The 25,329-nt window shown below is 42.7% G+C and overlaps 1 protein-coding gene and 2 pseudogenes across 1 annotated transcript in view; 2 read left to right on the plus strand and 1 right to left on the minus strand.

Annotated features, from left to right (window-relative positions):
* CGNL1 (cingulin like 1) overlaps window positions 1-25,329 on the plus strand; it is a 214,923-nt gene that overhangs the window by 124,021 nt on the left and 65,573 nt on the right. The window contains exons 12-13 of the mRNA XM_063926164.1: window positions 14,418-14,588; window positions 14,882-15,043. Of these exons, the coding sequence (XP_063782234.1) occupies window positions 14,418-14,588; window positions 14,882-15,043 (333 nt within the window). The remainder of the gene's footprint in view (window positions 1-14,417; window positions 14,589-14,881; window positions 15,044-25,329) is intronic.
* LOC134937422 (5S ribosomal RNA) lies at window positions 17,367-17,485 on the minus strand (annotated as a pseudogene).
* LOC134937423 (5S ribosomal RNA) lies at window positions 20,669-20,787 on the plus strand (annotated as a pseudogene).

Raw genomic sequence — 25,329 nt, forward strand, 5'->3', positions numbered from 1 at the left:
TAACTCAACTTTGCAAGACAAACATGACATGAGTGTTGGTGCTGCTGTGGAGAGTGTATCCTCCTCACCCTTGCTTCTCTAAGAAATTATAAATAAATCACACACCTTTGCAGTGTTAACTACACAATTTGTGACTGCAATCACTTTAAAATTTGTTAAAATGACATACAATCCGATCCCTTCCTGCTTTGCACCAGCATTGTTATTTATTTACTGTAATGCTAAGTTTTGTCTCCCTGTACTGTCCTTTGTACGGGGCTGCAAAACACTTGAAGCGCCCTTTAAATAAAATGTAATAATAATTGAGGATGGGAATTCACAGAAACTGACAGAAAATAGTAAAGTCAGCAATCACACTAGCAATCAGTCACAGGTGATACATTAGTATAAAAAGCAATATGAGCACATAATCAACTACAGATACATTTCAAGTATGTAGGAAAAACACATTACTGCATTACCTTTTATAGGAGTTTAAATGTATTCAGTTGCACAGCGAAAAGAAAACAGCAGCAATAGTTTACAGACTCGTATGCATCAGGCACTTATCCAACTATTCCTACCAAAGGTAGATAGAGACTTAGTGCTGTATCACCCGGCTCAGGAGAGTGGGATACAAGGAGACTTCACCCTGCTTCCAGGATCGATCAATGCGTTAGTGAACGCTGAGTGGAACCAGACGCTATTAGTGTACACATTCGCCCCGTGAACCTACAGTGAACACAGATGCCTAAGTGAACACCAATGCACCAGTCATACAGCCGGCTATGCTGTGACTGGGTCCTTTTAGATACACTGCGTCTCAGATGGAAGCGGGAACTCCGTTCATGGTGGGAAACTCGGAGGAAGCTGGTCATGAATCGGGGGGAGGGGCAACCAAGGGAGCGTCTTACTCCCCACTGCTGACATCAACCCTAGGGATCGTGGCTTCATATTACCACTGGAGCCTATGATCCCTGAGGCCTAGTGCTGGTGCACCCGAGGTGGTAGCCGTGTCAGCGACTGTTCGGTAGTCTCCATCCCAAAACAGTGCGGCTGTGTCTCACGTTTCCCCTACTAAGCGGAACTGATGCCTTACCTTCTCCCCATGCTCCGGCCACAGCCTGGTAACATCTTCTAGACTTGCTAGTACATCCTACACAGGCGCCTGCCGAAACAGCACTGTACACGTGGGTAAGCGTTGTCGCGACCCGGCGGGGAGTTGTTGAAGTGACTCGTTCTAAGGTATGTATAAGACGCTTTTTAGAAAGATCGCTCAAAAAATATAGTAAGACTATAAAAATAAAATAAAAAAACTTATGGCTGCTAAAAACCAGCAGCCCATTGACCATGATCCGGCTCCTGCCGCACCAAACAAAAAACTGAATTGCCTGAGCCAGGGGGCGGTGATATTGGGACGGACCCATTGCATTCTGGGAGGCCGAAAGCTTTGATCGTTTGGTGCCAATCCGCTGTTGCTATCTCATATCCCAATGTTATCCTGTGGACCCTGCAGGAGAAACACCTGCTACATTGGAGATCCTCAGTCAACATGCATCTGCAAACACAACACCATTTGCTTTCTTGATTCCAGGGAGCGGGTTGGGGATACGGAGCTGATAGAGGAGGCAGGACAATGCAGAATGGGGACGGGGTGGAGCTGAGCGGCAGACAGTGGCAAGGGCTGGGTGTGATCAGGAGGGTGTAGACCCTTTACTGGTAGAACAATAACACCACAGACAAAGAAGGAAAGATAACATGGAGAAGGGTTGCAAAATTTGCAAAGCTAGCAGGAGCATGGTGTGGTGGGACTTGATGCAGTTCTGTGTTTCTGTAGTTACCAAAAGGATAAAAGAAAAACGGGCAACCTAGATGGGCCAAGAGGCTCTTATCTGTCGTCAAATTCTGTGTTACGCAATGACCCTGTGCCCAGCTCGTGGGTAAGTAAATAGTGTCTGAGTCACTGAAGTAGAGAGTAGCACTTGTGATGTGGATACTGCAAGGGAAGAACAGGGTGGAAATGCATAACCGCATACTTCACATTTCAGTCATATATATTTATGAGAATTTCTTCCTATATGAACATGTTAATGATTGATCCTATAAAAAAAAAAAAAAGAGTAGCGTACAGCAGTCTAATTAGTTGTTTTTTTCTACCATGATTGTTACGGCCCCCACACAAATTATGATCTGCTTGTTTTCCATGACCACTGACGTGTTGCAGTAACAAGCTAATTGTCACCAATTGCAACGGCCATCATGTACCCTAGCACTTATAAATGAAATGCAACCCCACATTGGTTACTCCATGTTTCTGACACACCTAATCACATTTTTTTGTATTACTTATGTTACTTACACCAGTGGTTCTCAAACATGGTCCTCAAGACACCCCAGGTTTTAAGAATAACCATGCTTAGGCACAGGTGACTTAATTAGCACCTCAGTCAGTTTGATTATACCATCTGTGCACAAGCAGGGATATCCTAAAAATCTGGACTGTTTAGACATACCTCCCAACTTTTCATTAGTAGAACGAGGGACACACGGGCGGCGAAGCCGCGCGTGCTCCCGAAAAGGGGTGTGGCCTAAGAAAAGGGGACGTAGCCTCACTGGAGGACCCGCGATCGCGAGCCACGCCCTGTTTTTGTCACTGAGGGGGCATTCCCGGCGCTCTGTGAGCTGCTGGCATGCCCCCTCTCCCTCTGACTCCAGTGAATAGACGCTGTGCGCATGCGCACAGCGACTAGTCACCGCTACTCTGCTAAGCAGGGCAGCGAGTGCATGAGCCTCCCATCTGAACCCCCCCCCCCCCCGGCCCGTGGGTGGGGCAGCGGGACAGTTCCAAGAAAACGGGACTGTCCCGCGAAAATCGGGACAGTTGGGAGGTATGGTTTAGATGCCCTGAGGACCGCATTTGGGAAGAATGTCTTACTTAGCATTCTGAACAGTATGACCTGTTTTTGTGTGATCTCGCCGGCGTGCTTGCTCTATGAAGGTAATGTATATAATATTTTCTTAAAATAGCATAGTAAACCACATAAAGAGAACATATTTGTCAGAATATAAACTGCATTTGCTATTCTGCAAAACGAGGGGAATGAACTACACTCCTTTTTACTGCAGTAGTTTTTATACTTTTCTCCATAGTTCAAGGAATTTAATTATCAGCTCAGCTTCAAAGCCCCACTCTGAAACTTAATTGTCAATCTCCACAAAGCAGCTGCTTCGTTGCTCTATTTCTGAACTGTTCATGAAGATTAGTTTTCTTTTGGTTAATCATTAACAATTTGGGTCGTTCCCAAATTACTGTAAATGGATTGAGCAGAACACATTACATTATAATATCTCTGTGTATTTCTTGCTACAAATGTCATCTTTAATTCACGGAGAAAGAAACAAGTGCACCTGTTATCTTCTGACCACCTTATTATACGTTACTGCTAATTTCCTAAGAGGTGTGATCTTAAGTGCTAAGGTGAATTATACTCATACATAAACATTAGGTTTGTGCAGTGAGATCTAGAATTGCAGCATTTAGAACATGTGGCTAGATAAATGGCACTTTGTATGCCGCTACAGTAAATGACCCCAATAAAACATGGACATAAGGTTCTTACCTTGAGACCAGTTATCATTCTTAACCGTGTCTCTGCTATAGAGAAATAGAACAGTTTTCCTGCATGTTTCCCATTCCACACTGTGAGGCGGTGCATGTTTTTCTCGTGGTTTGGTTCATATTACTGTGCTATCTTGCTGTTTTTATAACGGTTATTCAGTTGTTTAGTGGTCACAATCTAAATCCTTTTAAGCTCGGTGAGATAGTTTTCCATATTTTCCTCAAGCCTTTCATTAAAACCTCTATGGAAATAGCTATGACAAAATTTCCTCAACATTCTTCCTGCTTACTGCCCAAGACTGGCTGCTAGAGCTTTATGTATTATCTACTTATGGGTAACGGTTGTATTTTTGTTATACAGCAATATTACTTTTTTGAGTAAACACCTCATATTTTTACTACATGTTGCACAATTTGCAGAATATTATTGCAATATTATTTTTCTGCTGTTTTATTATTAGTGTTCCAAGTATACTTGCAAGCCTGGCCTCCATGGTCCCTAATTCTCACTGCAAGAGAATGTTACAGGATGTCATGTCTGCTAATAGTTACTATAGTACACTTTGTTGCAAATATATTTATTTACGTTCTATTATTTTTCGATTAAAAGACCACAAATAAGTGCAGCAGAATGTTTGAAAACCATCTTTAAAGGCACAATCTAAAAATACCAATGACCATAAACAGTAGTGTCTGATGTCAATAGCACGGCTTGGAGGCTCCACAGATGGATGCTGTCAGGGGGTGATGGGGAGAGGAGCATATGATGGCATTATTCACTCCTGCAGCTCATTGGGTAGAGTTAGTGCCGTAACTAGACATTTTGGTGCCCTGTGCCAGAAAGAGACGTCTGAAGTCGGGCACACCACTACTATTGTACATTACAGTGGGAAGCGCTGCAGCTGCCGGCAGCAGTGCATACAAAGGGCGATCGCGGGTGTATGCGGCCAGTTGTGCTGTGTGCCGAGCACCGTATGCATTAGTTACGGCTCTGGGTAGAGTCACCCGTACCAGTGACCTTGCAGTCCGGGAGGTGGCAGATAGTGTAACAAAAGGACTCAAAGAGGCCCTCTCCTCCCACAGCATTTGCGTGATCCTTTTTGGGAGTCCCCAACAGGCAGTGCATGTGCAGCATCCCAGCCCGTCCGGGATTGCTGACAGTCCAGACGGTCCAAGACAATCCCTGATGGATCGCAGCCACTGACAGCCGTCACTGTGACAGCTGGTTTTTGTTCACCGGCAGTAGTTCCGCCCCTTCCAGAAGTACTGCCTTGATATTGTTATTGTACTGTGAAAGTATTATCACACCTTGTTGTGATTGACAGGCAGACTTGGATACAATAAGGAGTGATTAAAACGAAATGAAAAACAAAGACACTTCCACAAAGTTGTGTAAGCAGATTTGACAACAAGATACTTCCTAATAGCCTTATGTTTGCAGTATAGTTTCAGCTGCTGAAACGGGCTTTGTGCACGAGAAAGGAAATGTATAAAATCATTACATTATATGGTCTTCTTATCAGTGCTTCTATTACAGGTACACACAGTTCCTATATACATAATTATTCTTCTTACTTACTAATTTAAAAAAAAAAAAAATCACTAAAATATTTAAATTAATTTCTTCAGCTGTTTTTTACTCTTATGTTTTAATTGCCCATTTTGCTTGTCTATTTCTATGTAATTAAGGCTTTAGCCATTTCACAACCACTATAATAGACCTAAAAGAAGGATGACCTGTAAAACAATTACCTCATGGGAAGACTGTCTATAGGGATTTGGGTCTCCTGACAAATTTTGATCCTGGGCCACCTTATTGAGAGAGTAGTTAGAAATGTGTTATATCTCAATGTCTAATTAATTAAACTACTTTTACAACAATAATTTTATTAGGTTTGTGGAGGGGGGAGCAAATAAATCCAATAGAACATTACCTTTTAATCTGTGGTGGTTGTCTAACAAGTGTGTAGTGAACTATGAACTGGGCATTCTCAGGTACTGTGGTTCGAAGATCAGCTATAGACTTTAGATCGTAATGTATCATTTTCTGTACTGTAAAAAAAAATGAACATATAGGAACTATATGAAAAAGCAGAACTGTATATCAGTGGTGCAGGGGCAAACGCAGCATTTTTAAATGTAGTTTCCAAAATATATATGTGTGTGTGTGTGTGTGTGTGTGTGTGTGTGTGTGTGTGTGTGTGTGTGTGTGTGTGTGTGTTCCCTGAAGAACTGTAATTGATTTTTACACATGATTCCCAGAACGAAGAATGCCATCATTGCTAGATATACACGTTTGGACACACTTTCTCATTCAGTTGAATGAGAAAGTGTGTCCAAACCTTTGACAGGTCCAACGTTTCGGGGGTGTCTAACCCCTTTGCCAACCCCTTCAGGGGCAAACGCAGGATTTTTAAGGGGGGGTTTCTAAATAAATAAATAAATATATCTATATATATATATATATACTCGCAGACCAGCACCGATTATATGGCCCTGGGGCCACTCATATGTCCAGTAAATAGATAGTGAATAAAGGTGCCGCTTGCAGCTTCCACCAGGGAGATTATTTTATCCTATACATAAATACCATAATCGATCCTATATATAATAAAGTGCAATGATGTGCATACATATAGTAATACAACAATAAAGAAATAATTAAAAAAACAAGAAAAATTTAAATAATGCAAAACTAACCAACACCTGTCGGAGAGTACTTATAAACTCATAAATTTCTGTGCTAAATAATAGATAATATCTTAAAAAACGTAATAAAATCTCTAACTGTACTACCAAATATTGTTGTACAGATAAGTCTAATATAAGGTTCTATATCTAAATATCACTATAGATCCATCCTGGTGTGGAGTCTGTGGACAAATGAGTGATATCATAACCAATAAGGCCCTCCAATAAATACCAAGACAGATCACGGTACTCCACCATTACTATAACAGAAGAGAGACTCTAGGTAAAGAAAAAAAAATTCTCAACCATGTAACATCAATACGTATTCTACACTTCAGTTAACACTAAACCTAATCGAAAAGAAGCTTCCCTAATAATTACAGCCCTGCAACATTTGCACATAGCATACTTATCCCTTCACCCCCTCACCCTACCTCCCTCCAACCACACTTACTTGTGACCCTGACGGGCGCATCCTCCCTTTCTCAAAGCTGGTGCAGTGCTCGCACTGCGATCAGAGCTGGCCGGGTCACTGCCTGTTCAGCTGTCGGTGCTCCGCATCAGGTGTTATGGATATGTAAACCTCCTGACGCGGAAGCACTGACAGCTTAATAGGCAGTGGCCGGCTAGCTCCAATCGCGGCTTGCCCAAGACAAGTGTAGAGAAGGGGACATGGTTGTCTCTGTGTCTCTTAAAAAAAAAAAAAGTGATCCGTCAGGGTGGGTGTGGTGGGGTGGGGTTTCTGGGTACTCAGAAACCCCCCCTGCGTGCGCTACTGTGGTGCAGACTTGCAGTGATCTACTTAGTTCAGAAGATAAGATATAGACTTTAGATGGTACTGTAACTTCTTGTACTGTAAAAAAAAACAAATCTATAGGAACAATATGAAATAGCAGTACTGTATATCAGTGGTGGGCGGTGCAGTGATCTACTCACATGAGCAGTGACAACACTGCATAGCATGTTAGCAGTCACATGACAGTGCGGTCATGGTGCATGGGCGTATCCCCTTGGAAGCAGCATGATTAATGTGGTCAGCGAGTTTGAATTCATCCAGGCTCCCAAAAAAATTCAGTTAAAGTAATAGCCCCGTGTGAGTGACCCTGCAGCTTAAGCTATGCACAATTCACCTTTTCACTTGCTGCAGACAGCCATTATGTCATATTCCCGCTACTATTCAATAAAGCATCATTTAGGTTCTGTTTAATACCAGAGTGAACTGGTCTGTAGCCGCTATAGTTGGGAGCTGCAGACCTGCATTGGAATGTGCTTTTAAATGTCCCTACCAATATCATGAGCCAGCCTGGAGCTGTTAATCATTATATCTGAGCTCTGTGTGCTGCTAGACTGCTTGTTTTGACATTTTCCAGTTAGTCATGAGCTGTGTTCAAAGTTATTTGGATCATAGACCACCTAACCAGTTTCGGAATTCAAATGTATTTTGTCAAGGTCATTAGCCATAGGAGCTCATTAAAGGACCAGACACACTGGAAAAATGGAAATTTTATATGTGCATTCAACTAGTAATTATACATGTGCAGAATTATAGGCCATTTGTAATATGCAGCTTTCCTTGAATATCTACGTGTCATTTTATGCAGCTCCACCACACAGGGTCTCATGCTTAACTGGACCTATGGCACAGCTGGTATTATTGTAATATCATGGACCCACTGTAATAAATCATGCAGAAGTATTGTATCATCATTATTTCTCTGATGCATTAAAGGGAAAGTTGTAGCTCTGGTTTTGAGAAAAGAAAAACCGCTGCTCATTTAAGAGCTGCTGGGAGAGGCGGTAGATGCAGGAGGATAACGGAAAATAAATCAGGGAAGAAAGAGATAATGGCAGTGAAAAGAGAACTGTAGAGGGAGGGAGAACCCCCCCCCCCTCCCACTAAATTATTGGACAGTGGGCTCCACAATGGGCTGTAACTAGGTGTGTGCGGCATGTGCTTCGCACATAGCACTGCAGGGTAGGAGGCTCTGTTGGTAGTACTTGACAATTATGAATTATCTAATTACTTACTCTTGCAGCCACTTCCCTTTTTGAAGCCCAGCATCTCCTGACTGCCCCTGTCTCCTGCCCCCACCCCTTTTGTCACAAATACCTGCACAACATTCATGGACTTGACAGCTCTTTGTCGTTCAGTCGCACTGTCCTTCAGGATGCTGATGTGCCCAGGATCACTTGGCTCGGTGGGTGGGATGTATTGCTGGGATGCAGCAGGTTGTGGGTTTGAGTCCTGGGTGTAGCAGTATATGGAAATGTGTTATTTAGTGAGGGGTATTGTGGCTGAATGGCAGCAAGCTCTTGGGTTGAGTGGATGAATGCGGCATAAAGAGGATTTGCGTCCAAATCCATTTTCCCCTTCCCCGCGGGCATGCGCCTTGTGTCCCTATTGGAAAAATGGAGGGGGGGGGGGGGTTTGGCAATTCTCTTTCTGGCTCAGGGCACCAGAAAGTCTACTTACGGCGCTGGATATGGCAGTGGCCCCACATAAGCAGAAGCCGGGCCAGCATGTCAGAATGTTAACAATGACAGAAGCACAATGCAAGAGTTCTTTTTCTTCTTTATTGATTGCATGCAGCTGTTTTGGGCAATATGGTACAGTACATACAGTACAAATCATTACCCTTCTTATGGTATTAGCTCACCAAGAATAGGTGCATCTGCAATACTGTACAGTAGGTGCTAGTTGCTGAGTGCAGATGAGAACAGTAATGAGATTTAGGCTTACATGTTTAAATCTCCTTTTAATGTGTGGAGTCTGTGCTTTAAAGTCTATTCTTGGTTTAGCCAGTGCCTGGAGAGCCGTTTCAGATGTACTCTGTGGTGGCAGAATTTTACCTGACTTTTTGCATGTCCTCTCTGAAGGCAGATTTTGAGTACAGAACATTTAATGAGATTGTTTTGTGCAGTATATGGGCAATTTTTTAAAATGAATGCATTTACACCATTAAACTTAAAAAATATAATATATAAAGAATGTATGTCATTACTCCTATATATACAGTAGTTCCAAAGAGCAGTATGAAAGAGCCAAAGTTGTAATGAATAAAGTAGGACCAACAGTGGTTATAGGCAGTATTTTGGCCTTTAATTTTGGTGCATATTCGCCACAAAGACCCGCAAAGATCAAAATCCAGAATGGTGGTTTGCTCAAAGTATTTTACCAAAATAAAATGTACTGTGTTTTCACATTTCCTACTTCTAGCCCCCATATTACCTGCAGCATTGTACTAAATGATATAAGTCCTAAGTGTACAACATTTCCATGGCTGTTTTTGCATTACTGTAGTTGTTTTAGCAGTTTTAAGGCTTGTTTGGAAAAGCAAAAGAAAAAAACCCAATGGCGCAAAGGCAACTTTAGAGTCTGACAACACGAATGTATAATACAAAACAATTTATTAAAATAACACAATAGAAACTATTTTATCTCTGGAGATACTTAGACATATTATAAACTGTATAAAAAATGTAATGCTTCTCTTGTAACCATTTAAATGTTACTTAACAGATAAAATATTGCCAATACAAAACACAATGTTGCCACCATTATCCTTGTTTGGAAAAGAAGAAATATATAAGGACTGGAGATCGTATTAGACATTGTGATGTGTGTGTCTTCCACTAGACTGGTTAACACTGACATCCAGTTGCCATGAGTACATTTATAACGGAAGCACTGCAATTTGTATGTAAAAATACATAAACCCCTGAAAACTGGCATCAAAATGTAACCCTGCTTGCTTATAAAAAAAAAGAGCGTACAGTTTTTGTGAAAGATGCCAAACCCGGGCCATCTTGTAGAATAGGTGAAACTATAACTGTGCATTTTCATTGTTGCAGATGATACTCAAATTCCTACCCACTAATATATTCTCAGTGGGGGTAATTCCAAGTTGATCGCAGCAGGAATTTTTTTAGCAGTTGGGCAAAACCATGTGCACTGCAGGGGAGGCAGATAATAAGATTTTACTTACCGATAAATCTATTTCTCGTAGTCCGTAGTGGATGCTGGGGACTCCGTCAGGACCATGGGGATTAGCGGCTCCGCAGGAGACAGGGCACAAAACTAAAGCTTTAGGATCAGGTGGTGTGTACTGGCTCCTCCCCCCATGACCCTCCTCCAAGCCTCAGTTAGGATACTGTGCCCGGACGAGCGTACACAATAAGGAAGGATATTGAATCCCGGGTAAGACTCATACCAGCCACACCAATCACACCGTATAACTTGTGATCTAAACCCAGTTAACAGTATGACAAACGTAGGAGCCTCTGAACAGACGGCTCACAACAAATAACAACCCGATTTTTTTGTAACAATAACTATGTACAAGTATTGCAGACAATCCGCACTTGGGATGGGCGCCCAGCATCCACTACGGACTACGAGAAATAGATTTATCGGTAAGTAAAATCTTATTTTCTCTGACGTCCTAAGTGGATGCTGGGGACTCCGTCAGGACCATGGGGATTATACCAAAGCTCCCAAATGGGCGGGAGAGTGCGGATGACTCTGCAGCACCGAATGAGAGAACTCCAGGTCCTCTTTAGCCAGGGTATCAAATTTGTAGAATTTTACAAACGTGTTCTCCCCCGACCACGTAGCTGCTCGGCAGAGTTGTAATGCCGAGACCCCTCGGGCAGCCGCCCAGGATGAGCCCACCTTCCTTGTGGAATGGGCCTTGACAGATTTAGGCTGTGGCAGGCCTGCCACAGAATGTGCAAGTTGAATTGTGCTACAAATCCAACGAGCAATCGTCTGCTTAGAAGCAGGAGCACCCAGCTTGTTGGGTGCATACAGTATAAACAGCGAGTCAGATTTTCTGACTCCAGCCGTCCTTGAAATGTATATTTTCAATGCCCTGACAACGTCCAGCAACTTGGAATCTTCCAAATCGCTAGTAGCCGCAGGCACCACAATAGGCTGGTTCAGGTGAAACGCTGACACCACCTTAGGCAGAAACTGAGGACGCGTCCGCAGTTCTGCCCTGTCCGAATGGAAAATCAGATATGGGCTCTTATACGATAAAGCCGCCAATTCTGATACTCTCCTGGCTGAAGCCAGGGCCAGTAGCATGGTTACTTTCCATGTAAGATATTTCAAATCCACCGATTTGAGTGGCTCAAACCAATGGGATTTGAGAAAATCCAAAACTACATTCAGGTCCCACGGAGCCACTGGGGGCACAACCGGGGGCTGTATATGTAGTACTCCTTTTACAAAAGTCTGGACTTCAGGAACTGAAGCCAATTCTTTCTGGAAGAAAATCGACAGGGCCGAAATTTGAACCTTAATGGACCCCAATTTGAGGCCCATAGACAATCCTGTTTGCAGGAAATGTAGGAATCGACCCAGTTGAAATTCCTCCGTGGGGGCCTTCCTGGCCTCACACCACGCAACATATTTTCTCCAAATGCGGTGATAATGTTGTGCAGTCACCTCCTTCCTGGCTTTAACCAGTGTAGGAATGACCTCTTCTGGAATGCCTTTTTCCTTTAGAATTCGGCGTTCAACCGCCATGCCGTCAAACGCAGCCGCGGTAAGTCTTGGAATAGACACGGTCCCTGCTGAATCAGGTCCCGTCTTAGAGGTAGAGGCCACGTATTTTCCGTGAGCATCTCCTGAAGTTCCGGGTACCAAGTCTTCTTGGCCAATCCGGAGCCACGAGTATCGTTCTTACTCCCCTTTTTGTTTCTTCACCGTCGACACTAGATTCAGTGTCCGTGTCTGGGTCTGTGTCGACCGACTGAGGTAAAGGGCGTTTTACAGCCCCTGACGGTGTCTGAGACGCCTGGGCAGGTACCAACTGGTTTTCCGGCCGTCTCATGTCGTCAACTGATTTTTGTAATGTGCTGACATTATCACGTAATTCCATAAACAAAGCCATCCATTCCGGTGTCGACTCCCTGGGGGGTGACATCACCATTACCGGCAATTGCTCTGCCTCCACACCAACATCGTCCTCATACATGTCGACACACACGTACCGACACACAGCAGACACACAGGGAATGCTCTTATCGAAGACAGGACCCCACTAGCCCTTTGGGGAGACAGAGGGAGAGTTTGCCAGCACACACCCAAGCGCTATAATATATATGGGAACAACCTTATATAAGTGTTGTATCCTTATAGCAGCTTAAATATATAAAATATCGCCATAAAAAGTGCCCCCCCTCTCTGTTTTACCCTGTTTCTGTAGTGCAGTGCAGGGGAGAGTCCTGGGAGCCTTCCTCACAGCGGAGCTGAGCAGGAAAATGGCGCTGTGTGCTGAGGAGAATAAGCCCCGCCCCCTATTCCGGCGGGCTTTTCTCCCGTAGTTTGTAATATCTGGCAGGGGTTAAATACATCCATATAGCCTCAAGGGCTATATGTGATGTATTTTTTAGCCATAAAAGGTATTTACATTGCTGCCCAGGGCGCCCCCAGCAGCGCCCTGCACCCTCCGTGACCGTTGGTGAGAAGTGTGTGACAAACAATGGCGCACAGCTGCAGTGCTGTGCGCTACCTTCAAGAAGACTGAAGAGCCTTCTGCCGCCGGTTTCTGGACCTTCAATCTTCAGCATCTGCAAGGGGGGTCGGCGGCGCGGCTCCGGGACGAACCCCAGGGTGAGACCTGTGTTCCGACTCCCTCTGGAGCTAATGGTGTCCAGTAGCCTAAGAAGCCAATCCATCCTGCACGCAGGTGAGTTGAACTTCTCTCCCCTAAGTCCCTCGATGCAGTGAGCCTGTTGCCAGCAGGACTCACTGAAAATAATAAACCTAAAAACTTTTTCTAAGCAGCTCCTTAAGAGAGCCACCCAGATTGCACCCTGCTCGGACGGGCACAAAAACCTAACTGAGGCTTGGAGGAGGGTCATGGGGGGAGGAGCCAGTACACACCACCTGATCCTAAAGCTTTAGTTTTGTGCCCTGTCTCCTGCGGAGCCGCTAATCCCCATGGTCCTGACGGAGTCCCCAGCATCCACTTAGGACGTCAGAGAAATAAGATTTGCAGAGAGAGTTAGATTTGGGTGTGGTGAGTTCAATCTGCAATCTAAATTGCAATGTAAAAATAAAGCAGCTAGTATTTACCCTGCACAGAAACAAAATAACCCACGCAAATCTAACTCTCTCTGCACATGTTATATCTGCTCCCACTGCACTGCACATGGTTTTGCCCAACTGCTAAAAAATTTCCTGCTGCGATCAACTTGGAATTACCCACAGTGTGCCCTGTTGTATTATTTACCCTATGTAATTATTGACCTATCTCGTATTACCACAATTGTGTACTATGTATAGTTTTTTTTTATAAGAGCTAAACCAGCATTTATTATGATATATAAATACAATAGACTTGGATTGTGACACAAATGTATTTCCAACTTGGTTGGACCTCTCTGTGTGATTGACTCTAGTTTAATGTATTATACACATCTAGTATCTTTTATCTGCATACTCTTTTATTAGTAAGGTTCCAAATTCCATAAATGAAAAAAAAAAAGAAACAATTGCTGTTGTATGGTGAGCTCATCTGAGCATATAGAGACCTTGTATGTATATAGAGAATGCTTAACTCTTGGGATAAGGGTTTTCCCATAATTTGGAGAACCATTGTTAAATTGTACAATAAACCCCCTGCCCTTTGTGACGCTACATCTCCAACTCATTACTTGCAGAGTTTCTTGCAGTGACTCATGAAAATATTGGTGATCATGGCCACAGGCACACAAAAATAAAAGCCATTTTGCGTATTTATTTATTTATTATCACTACACACCCAAAAAGTAGTTTATGTAATAATATATGACGAAAAACACATCTGATCTAAATTGATATAATACTGTACTAGAACCTTTAAAACAATGTTCCTGTTGTGTACTTACTGCGGCAGAAAATGTTTGTGTTGTCATAGCATTCATCTGGAAGCAATCGCATTAATTCCCTTACCACAGCGTGATCATTTTCTTTTGTGAAATTATTTGTTTTGTATATTTGCATAGCGTGTACAATTTTTTATTTTTTATTTTTTTGGTAGTGGGTAATGGGGGCATTTTCTATCACAAATCATGTTTATAGCCTATGATTTTCATTAGATGTTGGAGACTCTTCTGAAATTAATTTTCTTCTTATTAGATTTCAGATCATGTCGAGTTTTCCCGGATGTCTACTGTGGAGCTTCAGAAACAGTTTGATGAGTATAAAGACAGATATTGTAAGGAGGGTGCTGAAATGCAAAGGCAGTTCAAGGATAAGACCTTGGAAGTGGAAAGATGCAATCAAACAATCAGGAAGCTACAAGACGAGGTAACAATCTTAGGGCACGATTGTCCGACAGTTTGTTATTTATGTCTTTTGGAAGAAGGCATGCCTATTTTGTGATGTTGCTGTAGAAGTATTCCCGCCTTCACCATTTTTATGGGAAGTTCCTGTTATGTCAAAGATGAGTCACGCCCACTTCTCCCCTTTGCTTGCTGTGTCACATTGACGACCCAGTCTCCTATGTGGTAACACTTTACCCTATCCTGCTCCAGATTCTAACCCTTAAAGCATACCACTAAATCATTAGTCACTATCTATATTCTGTATATTTCAACTAGGTCAGACATTTGGAAGAAAATCTACAAGACCACCAGAGAGCCCATGATGAATCGCTGACCAAGAATCATCTTTTACAACAAACTATTAAAGATCTTCAGTATGAACTAGATGCTAAGAACCATATGAAGGATGATCGTACCAGACAAATGAAGTCAATGGAGGTATAATTGTATTATTAAAGACCGTACTAAAATCTAATTATTCTCTTGACAATGAGTAAAATGTAATATAATTTGTATAAGATTCTGGTGCACTTTTTTTTTTTTTTGAGAACCATTTTCTAGTTACCTTTAACATGGATTTATATCCAGAAACTTATGAACATTCTTTCAGAAGTTCATGCAGTTTTGATGCAAATGTATTTCATATTACCATGCACTTGTACTGTAACCTATGGTTTTGCTGTCTGGAGTCTGGCATAATGATCACCCGCCAGGACATAAATGCTTACCCCCCCCTCCCCCCGCAGACCGCCCTCTGCCCCATATCTGCCAAAGCCTGCCTTCTGCTCCACAGCTGTCATAGCCAGACCTTTGTTCTCTACCTGTCACAGCCAGTGTGTTGTTTTTTTGTCCCCCTGTATTTGAAAAGGGTGTGTGTTTTTGTGTTATTTTTCCCCCATGGGGGACAGTGGGTTTTTGTGGTTTTTTTTCCTTGTGATGGACAACGGGGCAAATTCAATAGCACATGATGTGAACCACCGGGAAGGAGTCCCTGGAGTTATTCAGTTGTCCGGTATGCGCCCTGCAGTTAAGTCAGAGAATGGCCAGTTAACGCACCTTGTTAGGCACGAGAACCAACTAAAGTACCTATCGCAATGCTGTTATCTAAAAAGCTAACAACATCGCAGCAAATAAGTCATTTCTCTGGCTGGGTCCACAGGTTATCCACAGGATAACATTGGGATATGCCGGAGCGACAACAGAAATGGCACCAAACGGTCACAAGCTTTCTGGCCTCCCAGGATGCATCGGGGCTTCTCCGTATAATCCTGCCCACTGACTCGGTCAAATCAGTTTTTTGTTTGGTGCGGCAGGAGCCGGACCATGGTCACAGGGCTGCTGTTAATAGCAGCCTGAAGCTTTTATTATTTTATTTTTATAGTCTTACTATATTTTTTTTTCTCTTGAGTGACTTTTCTTAACAGCGTCTTAAACGCATATTAGAAAGAGTCACTCCAACAACTCCGCACCAGGTCGCAACAACGCTTACCTTCGCGGTACAGTGCTGTCTCGGCGGGCGTCTGTGTCGGATGATTCTAGCAGGTCCAGCAGACGTTACCAGGCTGTAGCCGGAGCATGGGGAGAAGGCAAGGCATCGGTTTCCTCTTACTAGGGGGTCCGGACACAGCTTCACTGTATTGGAGGAGACTACAAACAGTGGTTGATGCACTGCCACTCCTAAGTGCAACAGCGCTATGCTTTAGGGATCATAGGCGCCAGAACTAGGTTGAGGCCGCGATCCTTAGAGTTTAAGTCAACGGGGGGAGTTAGACGCTCTCCTGGTCGCCCCCCCCCCCCCCCAAGTTCATGACCAGTTTCCACGCGTCTCCCGTCCATGAACTAATGACCTCACTTCCGTCTCAGACGCTACCACGAGGGTACTCGGTCGCAGCTTAGACGCTGCGGCGTGTGTATACTAGAGTTGCCGCTTAGACCGTAGCGTCTGCATACACTTAGCGTTCACTAAGCGCCTGTGTCCGTTAGTGAGCGTCTGTGTCTCGCATCAGTTATCGGAGCGGCAGTGTACACCAATAGCGTCTGAATCCACTCAGCGTCTTTCGAGCGTATTGATTGATATGGAAGTGTGGTGAGTCTCCCTGTATCCCACTCTACGGAGAAAGGGTTATACAGTACTAAAATTCTCTACTTGATAGTATGATTTGTTATTTTTGGTACATATTGCATATGAGGCCTGTATATTACTGTTGTTTCTGCATGATATGTCTGAAAAAAATTGGTTAAAAACAGAAATACAATTGTCCCACTTACTTGTAAGTTATTATGATGGTGATTGTATTCTCATATGACAATGTCTAATATTTTAACATGTGACTGACTGCTAGTATGTATGCTGACTTTTATATGTTGAAAATGTGGTCTTAACAAAGAGCAAAAGACAAAAGCAGCTATATGCCTTTTCCAGGGAACACTTAGAAAAATTATAAGAAAATGATGAATTATGAAAATATGAGTATATTAATACTAAACTTTTATTGAGATATACTTAATAAAAGGGAGAAGGCAAATATAGATAATTGCTACAAATTTTGGGCGATAAAAATTAGAAAGGCGAAAATATGTTTACTCCCTTAATAATCCAAAAATTACTTTAATTTTAAATTGAAAAAATCTTTGTGGGAGTAAACCAGCTCCATTGGGTTCAGCTATCCCATGTCAGAATATCAGAATTAAATATCGGTGAAAATTCAATGCCTGGGACTGCACAGAGAACTGGAAAGACTCAAATGATGTGAGAGTAAAATACCTACGGTACCTAGTATTCCCTGGTGGTCTCCCAACCGGGTACTGACCAGGCCCTGCAGTGTATGGCTTCCAAGATCAGACGAGGTTGGGCATACTCAGTGCGGTTTGACCGTAGGTGAGTAAATCTCTAGCATGTGCAATCAATTCCAGTGTGCAGTTACTCCAGGCAAATTTTATGGATATGATAATCTGACAGGGATTAATCCCCTGAATGAAATATAAATGATTCTGTGCAATGAAAAACCACACCATGTTCTAATGGGTGTTTGTTGCCCCCATATGAAACACCTATTGTTATATCACATTTATGCAAAGAACAAAAAATATATTTTTAAAGCATATACTGAATGTTCCTGTGACTGGATATCAAACAATAATAACTCCTAGAGATTTAGATTCCATAGGGGAAGGCCATGTTTGTTGGATATGCAAATCACTATCACCATCATGTTCTAATGGTTGTGATGCTGAATAAGATAAATCATATAAATATGGTAGTCCAACAGGGATTGATTCCCTGAACTGGATATGTGCAATTCCGTGCAATGAAAAACATACAGTATTCTAATAAAAGTTTGTTTCCCCAATCTGAAACTCCTATTCATATATCATTTTTAGGCACAAACAAAAAAACTAACAATGTTATACATATGCTGAATGTTCCTGTGGCTAGATATCATAACAGATTAATACTAGACATTCAGATTACATAGGGGGAAGCCCTTTTTCCAAATAAGCAAATAGTGTTTTTTGCACTGAGTATCATAATATAAAGAAAAAGGGAAAAAAAGGGGAGAACAGACACCCTTGAACTAGGCACCTCAGATATTCACAGCTAATGCTGTTGATTTATCTACATAAAGGATGAGTGCTACCTCCCACTGTGCCCCTGAATTGTTTGGACAAGGTGGAGGAATAGTTAGGCTGTGCCTAGATAGGAGTCCCCCCTGGTGGAAGTTGAAAAAAAATGCCTCACTAGGTGTGTGGCTCAAACCTTAATGCCTGCATGCATTGGTGGGCAGTGTGAGGCCTGAAGTGTCCCGCAGTTGTGGGTAGAGGTTTCCAGCCAGGAAGAGGGTGTGCTGAACTTGGAGCTGTGGAGCCGATGTCCGCGGTCCGAGCGACCGGAAGTTCGGACACCGGGATCGGAAGTGACGTACGTTTCGCTCTGGGAGCTTGATCACCTGATCGCCTGCTCCCAGAGCTCACAGCCGCCTTACTTAAGATGAGGACCAGCCTACCAGACACAGAGGTGTATGTGGAGGCGGACCAGCTGGGACTCCACACACCCCCCTTCTTTGCCCCTCCCTTTTTTACACCCCCCTCTTTTCCCCTTCCCTTTCACCTACATACACACACACACACACACACACACACACACACACACACACAAACCCCCCCTCCCCTCTCTCCCCCTTCCTCTCACACACACTTACACACACACACTTACACCCTCACCCTTCTTCTTTTTTTCCCCTCCCTATCTTTTTCCCTACACGCACAACTCTCTATCTATTTCATTTATATACACATCACACAATAATTCGTACACATGCTCACTACCCCCACCTTTCCCAACCCCCCCCCCCCCCCCTCCTTTCCCCTAGTCACATCCCTGTCCCTATATCTAACAATCCATATCAGGACCACAAATACTTCTAGTCACCACATTCCAGACTACTCCCACATATCACAGCCTTTACCCTTTCACGATTTTCTATCCACTCAGTCATTTCCTTACACACCAATCTACACTTTAACACTAATTCATCAATTAAAATCAATATCTGGTCTGGTATAAATAAAGACCACATATTAAAAGTAACAGCAACAAGACATCCAAGATAAAAAAATATTTTTGTTAGCATTATTATTTATAAACTTTTTTTGATCCATGTTTAAATGGATTTTAGCACTATCCCAGCAGTTCCTCAATATGATAATTATCTATACCCCTTCTTATTTTATAATTCTCCAAGCACTTTTTACAACTCATAAACTAAAGTTCATAAATTACATGTATTTATACTAACAACACTTTTTTCTAACTTTACTCAATTTCCTCCCTGAACATCCCCTGCACATGATTGTATAAACAAAGCAGGAGACCGTTCTCATTATGACGTTAGTCCCAGCTGGTCCACCTCCACACACACCTGTGTGTCTGGTAGGCTGGTCCTCAGCTTAAGTAAGGCGGCTGTGAGCTCTGGGAGCAGGCGATCAGGTGATCAAGCTCCCAGAGCGAAACGTACGTCACTTCCGGTCCCGGTGTCCGAACTTCCGGTCGCTCGGACCGCGGACATCGGCTCCACAGCTCCAAGTTCAGCACACCCTCTCCCTGGCTGGAAACCTCTACCCACAACTGTGGGACACTTCAGGCCTCACACTGCCCACCAATGCATGCAGGCATTAAGGTTTGAGCCGCACACCTAGTGAGGCATTTTTTTCAACTTCCACCAGGGGGGACTCCTATCGAGGCACAGCCTAACTATTCCTCCACCTTGTCCAAACAATTCAGGGGCACAGTGGGAGGTAGCACTCATCCTTTATGTAGATAAATCAACAGCATTAGCTGTGAATATCTGAGGTGCCTAGTTCAAGGGTGTCTGTTCTCCCCTTTTTTTCCCCTTTTTCTTTATATTATGATACTCAGTGCAACAAACACTATTTGCTTATTTGGAAAAACGGCTTCCCCCTATGTAATCTGAATGTCTAGTATTAATATGTTGTGATATCTAGCCATAGGAACATTCAGCATATGTATAACATTGTTGTTTTTTTTTGTTTTTGCCTAAAAATGATATATGAATAGGAGTTTCAGATTGAGGAAACAAACTTTTATTAGAATACTGTATGTTTTTCATTGCACGGAATTGCACATATCCAGTTCAGGGGATCAATCCCTGTTGAACTATCATATTTATATGATTTATCTTATTTTCTTATTCAGCATCACAACCATTAGAACATGATGGTGATAGTGATTTGCATATCCAACAAACATGGTCTTCCCCTATGGAATCTAAATCTCTAGGAGTTATTATTGTTTGATATCCAGTCACAGGAACATTCAGTATATGCTTTAAGAATATATTTTTTGTTCTTTGCATAAATGTGATATAGCAATAGGTGTTTCATATGGGGGCAACAAACACCCATTAGAACACGGTGTGGTTTTTCATTGCACAGAATCATTTATATTTCATTCAGGGGATTAATCCCTGTCAGATTATCATATCCATAAGATTTGCCTGGAGTAACTGCACACTGGAATTGATTGCACATGCTGGAGATTTACTCACCTACGGTCAAACCGCACTGAGTATGCCCAACCTCGTCTGATCTTGGAAGCCATACACTGCAGGGCCTGGTCAGTACCCGGTTGGGAGACCACCAGGGAATACTAGGTACCGTAGGTATTTTACTCTCACATCATTTGAGTCTTTCCAGTTCTCTGTGCAGTCCCAGGCATTGAATTTTCACCGATATTTAATTCTGATATTCTGACATGGGATAGCTGAATCCAATGGAGCTAGTTTACTCCCACAAAGATTTTTTCAATTTAAAATTAAAGTAATTTTTGGATTATTAAGGGAGTAAACATATTTTCGCCTTTCTAATTTTTATCGCCCAAAATTTGTAGCAATTATCTATATTTGCCTTCTCCCTTTTATTAAGTATATCTCAATAAAAGTTTAGTATTAATATACTCATATTTTCATAATTCATCATTTTCTTATAATTTTTCTAAGTGTGCCCTGGAAAAGGCATATAGCTGCTTTTGTCTTTTGCTCTTTCTTAAGACCACATTTTCCTCATAGTTTACTGAACTATTTTCCGGGAGCACCACCAACCCATTGCTGAATTTATTTGTTTGTGTAGTAAGCATAATGTTGGTTTAACAAATAACTAAATTAATATAAACGTTACTAATACCGTATTCTGTGCAGATTTACCAATTTCTAAGCAACTTTTATATGTTGTCAGTTCTGTTCTGAACCTCAATTCAGGTGCACGGTTGTGGTCAGATTGATCTCACTTCTATATATAGGTGATTTTCAGTCACAAATTGTGTAGTTGTAAAAACAGAATATTTTACTATGTCTGTGAGCGGCAAAAGTGCCGATGATAATTTATCAGGCACTCCTACATCCCTAACATGTTTATCTTGTAAAACAGGGTAATTGGAATAGGCCAGTTGGTCACTTATGAGGGGTTATGTGCAAACTGTTTTGCTTATCGGAAAAGTAAAAAGCAGGATTTAGTTCAGCAACCAGTAGAACCACCATGGAGTATGTTTGCGCGGACTTTGTCTTCAATAGCGGACAGATTAACTCTGGCAGTTCCACTCCAGGGAATAGGCTACACTATTAACCCATACAGTCAGCTCCCTCCTTATGGTTTGGTTCCAGTAGCCTCTACAAGTAACCAGGTTAACAAAGGTGCAGGTAAGACTAATATAGATACGTCTGTATTGCAGACTACACAAGATGATACAACAGATGATGATACAGTATATTCAAATACTCCTTATGATGATCAGTCGCAGGGTTTCAGCTCAGATGATATAGCTGGGCTTATTGATGCAATGAAGGCTATTCTCTCTTTGGAGGAAACAGCCAAAACGGTGTTTTTAAATCTAAAGCAACTGTATTTACACAAACAAAATCAGTTAAGACTGAATTCCCAGGGTCAGAGAAGCTGACGGAAATGATGGAAGAACCTTGGGCTACGCATAGTAAAAAATATAAGATTCCGAAAAAGTGGGATTCTTATTATCCATTTCCAGCTGCGGATTGTTCAAAAAGAGAAGTTCCTCCTAAAGTAGATGCACATGTACTGCGACTTGTGCATAAATCTGCTTTACCATTGTCATCTACCTCACTAAATGATGTCACAGACAGAAGGGTAGATAGTTTCTTGAAAAACATTTTTTCTCTATCAGGAGCAGTGGCTAGGCCTGCTATGGCTTCAGCCTGGATGGCAAGGGCAATGGTAGAATGGGTGGAGGAACTGGAGAATGACCTGTCCCCTCCTAATAGGGAGTAGGAGTCTCATTTAGGTCATATAAGACAAGCTGCCCAATATTTGGAAGAAGCAGGAATTGATATGGGTACGATTGCTTCTAAAGCATCAGCCCTGACAGTAGCCACTCGTAGAGCAGTTTGGCTACACACTTGGAAAGCAGATGCAGAATCCAAGAAAGAGCTGGAAGCATTGCCTTTCACTGGTAATATATTGTTTGGAAAATAATTGTCAGATATTCTAGAATCGGAAGCTGAATCCAAAAAGGTCAGATTTCCGGCTAGTTATAACCCTAAGACTAAGGGTTCAAAATTTCGGCCATTTCGATGGCAAGGCAAAGCAAAAGCTAAAGAGGAGCCTAAGCAACCCCAGTTCAATAGATCAGCCAGGGGTAAGAAGCAATGGGCTAGTAGAAGGCCAGCTTCCAAGCCTGAACAGAAGCCATCAGCCTGAGGATACGGGTCTCCGCCTGGAGGATTCCAGGGTTGGGGGCCGACTCCTTCAGTTTGCACACATATGGCAACAGTCGACGACAGATGCTTGGGTGCAGAAGGTGGTATCTCTCGGTTATGGTTTCCCCTTCAGGATGCAGCCTCCTCAAAGGTTTTTTTGCACCAGCCCGTCTCGTATAGAGTCGAAGGCCAACGCCCTGCAAGAAGCAGTTCGGAAATTGCTTCAGTCTGGTGTAATTATCCCAGTACCCCCGTTGCAACGGGGACAGGGTTTTTACTCCAATCTATTTTTGATTCAGAAGCCAAATGGGTTATTTCGACCAATTCTCAATCTCAAAATGTTAAACAAATACATTTGAATTCCAAGGTTCCACATGGAAACATTACGCTCCATAGTTTTGGCCATGGAACCGGGAGATTACATGGTATCTCTGGATATACAGGATGCTTACCTACATGTGCCTATAGCACGGTCTCATCAATGTTACCTCAGGTTTTCAATCCTCCAGCAACATTTTCAGTTCCAAGCTTTGCCCTTCAGGCTAGCAACAGCACCCAGGGTATTTACCAAAATTATGGTGGTGATGGCAGCTTATCTCCACAAGCAGGGGATAAGAATATTTCCATACCTCGACGACCTTCTAATCCTAGCACATTCGCAGGAATTACTTTTGAGCCATCTTCAACAGACAGTAGTTTGTCTACAAAGACACGGGTGGCTCATAAACTGGGAAAAGTCGTCTCTGAATCCGTCACAATGGATGGTTCATTTGGGAGCCATATTGGACTCAGGTCTACAGAGAATTTTCTTGCCAGAGAAAAAGATAGCCAAGGTACAGGTCATGACTCAGGAGTCGTTGCACACTCAGACAATGTCAGTCCATGCAGCAATGCGACAGTTGGGTCTGATGGTGTCAACCTTCGACATAGTGGAATATGCACAATTCCACTCCAGACCACTACAGCACCTTATTCTGACCAAATGGAACGGAAATCATCAGACAATAAAAAAACAGATGATAAAGTTTCTGGTAAACTTAAAAAGGTCTCTAGCTTGGTGGCTACAGACAGACCATTTAAACAAGGGGAGACCCTTTTGGATAAAGGAATGGCAAGTCCTGACAACAGATGCCAGTCTTCAGGGCTGGGGAGCAGTGCTCGAAAGCCTTTGGTTCCAGGGAAAATGGACCATAAGGGAAAGTCGCCTGCCAATAAATCTGTTAGAAGTAAGGGCCATATATATCAGGCAAAGGACAGTCTGCAAGGAAGACCAGTGCAACAGCGGTAGCGTACCTCAATCATCAGGGAGAAACTCACAGCAAGAGACTGATGGAGGAAGTAACTCACATACTGAAGTGGGCAGAGCTTCATCTTCCAGCATTGTCAGCAGTGTTTGTTCCAGGAGTACTGAACTGGGAAGCGGATTTTTTCAGTCGACACCCCATTCAGGAAACCGAATGGGCATTGCACCCAGAAGTGTTTCAGACTCTAGTAAACAGATGGGGTCTGCCAGAGATAGATCTCATGGCGTTGCGTCTGAACAACAAGGTTCCAATTTACGGATCAAGAACAAAGGATCCCGGAGCAATCCTTGTAGACGCACTGTCAGTGAATTGGAAATTTCATCTGGCATATCTGTTTCCTCCAATATCCCTGTTACCCAGGGTAGTGGGAAAAATAAAGCAAGCAAAGGGAGGCATAATGCTAATAGCTCCAGCTTGGCCCAGAAGGCATTGGTACACAGATCTACTAAGGATGTCAGTGGAAGCACCAATACTGCTCCCTCAACGTCCAGATCTGCTAATGCAGGGTCCTTGTTATCACAGCCATCTGGATCGTCTGTCTTTGACGGCGTGGCTGTTGAAACCTCTATCTTAAAAACTAGAGGATTTTCAAAACAAGTAATTCAAACTATGCTTAGAGCAAGAAAGCCTTCTTCAACTCGTATTTATCATCGAATATGGCAAGCCTATATTCATTGGTGTAGTGAAAAAAGTTTGAATCGAAGATCTTTTAAAGTATCCAGGATTTTGAATTTTCTTCAAGCAGGATTGGATAAGGGGTTGAAAGTAGCTTCCTTGAGAGTTCAAGTATCAGCATTAACTGTATGGTTTCAGAGAAAGATTGCTGACTTACAGGATGTGCATACTTTCTTTCAGGGAGTTGTACACATTCAACCTCCATTTGTTCCTCCTGCAGCTCCCTGGGATTTGATTCTGGTTCTTAAACTCCTTCAGGGACCTCCGTTTGAACCACTTAAGAGAGCAGATCTTAAATGGTTAACGGCTAAAATGCTCTTTCTACTGGCAATGGCGTCAGCTAGAAGAGTGTCCGATTTAGGAGCACTGTCGTGTAAGTTTCCTTTTCTAATATTTTTTCCAGATAAGGCAGTTCTCAGAACTAGATCTTGTTATCTTCCGAAGGTGGTTTCAAAGTTTAATCTTAACGAGGAGATTGTAGTCCCAGCGTTTCAGGTATCGGGAC

This window comes from Pseudophryne corroboree, chromosome 6 (genome assembly GCF_028390025.1).
Source record: "Pseudophryne corroboree isolate aPseCor3 chromosome 6, aPseCor3.hap2, whole genome shotgun sequence".
Classification (NCBI taxonomy): domain Eukaryota; kingdom Metazoa; phylum Chordata; class Amphibia; order Anura; family Myobatrachidae; genus Pseudophryne; species Pseudophryne corroboree.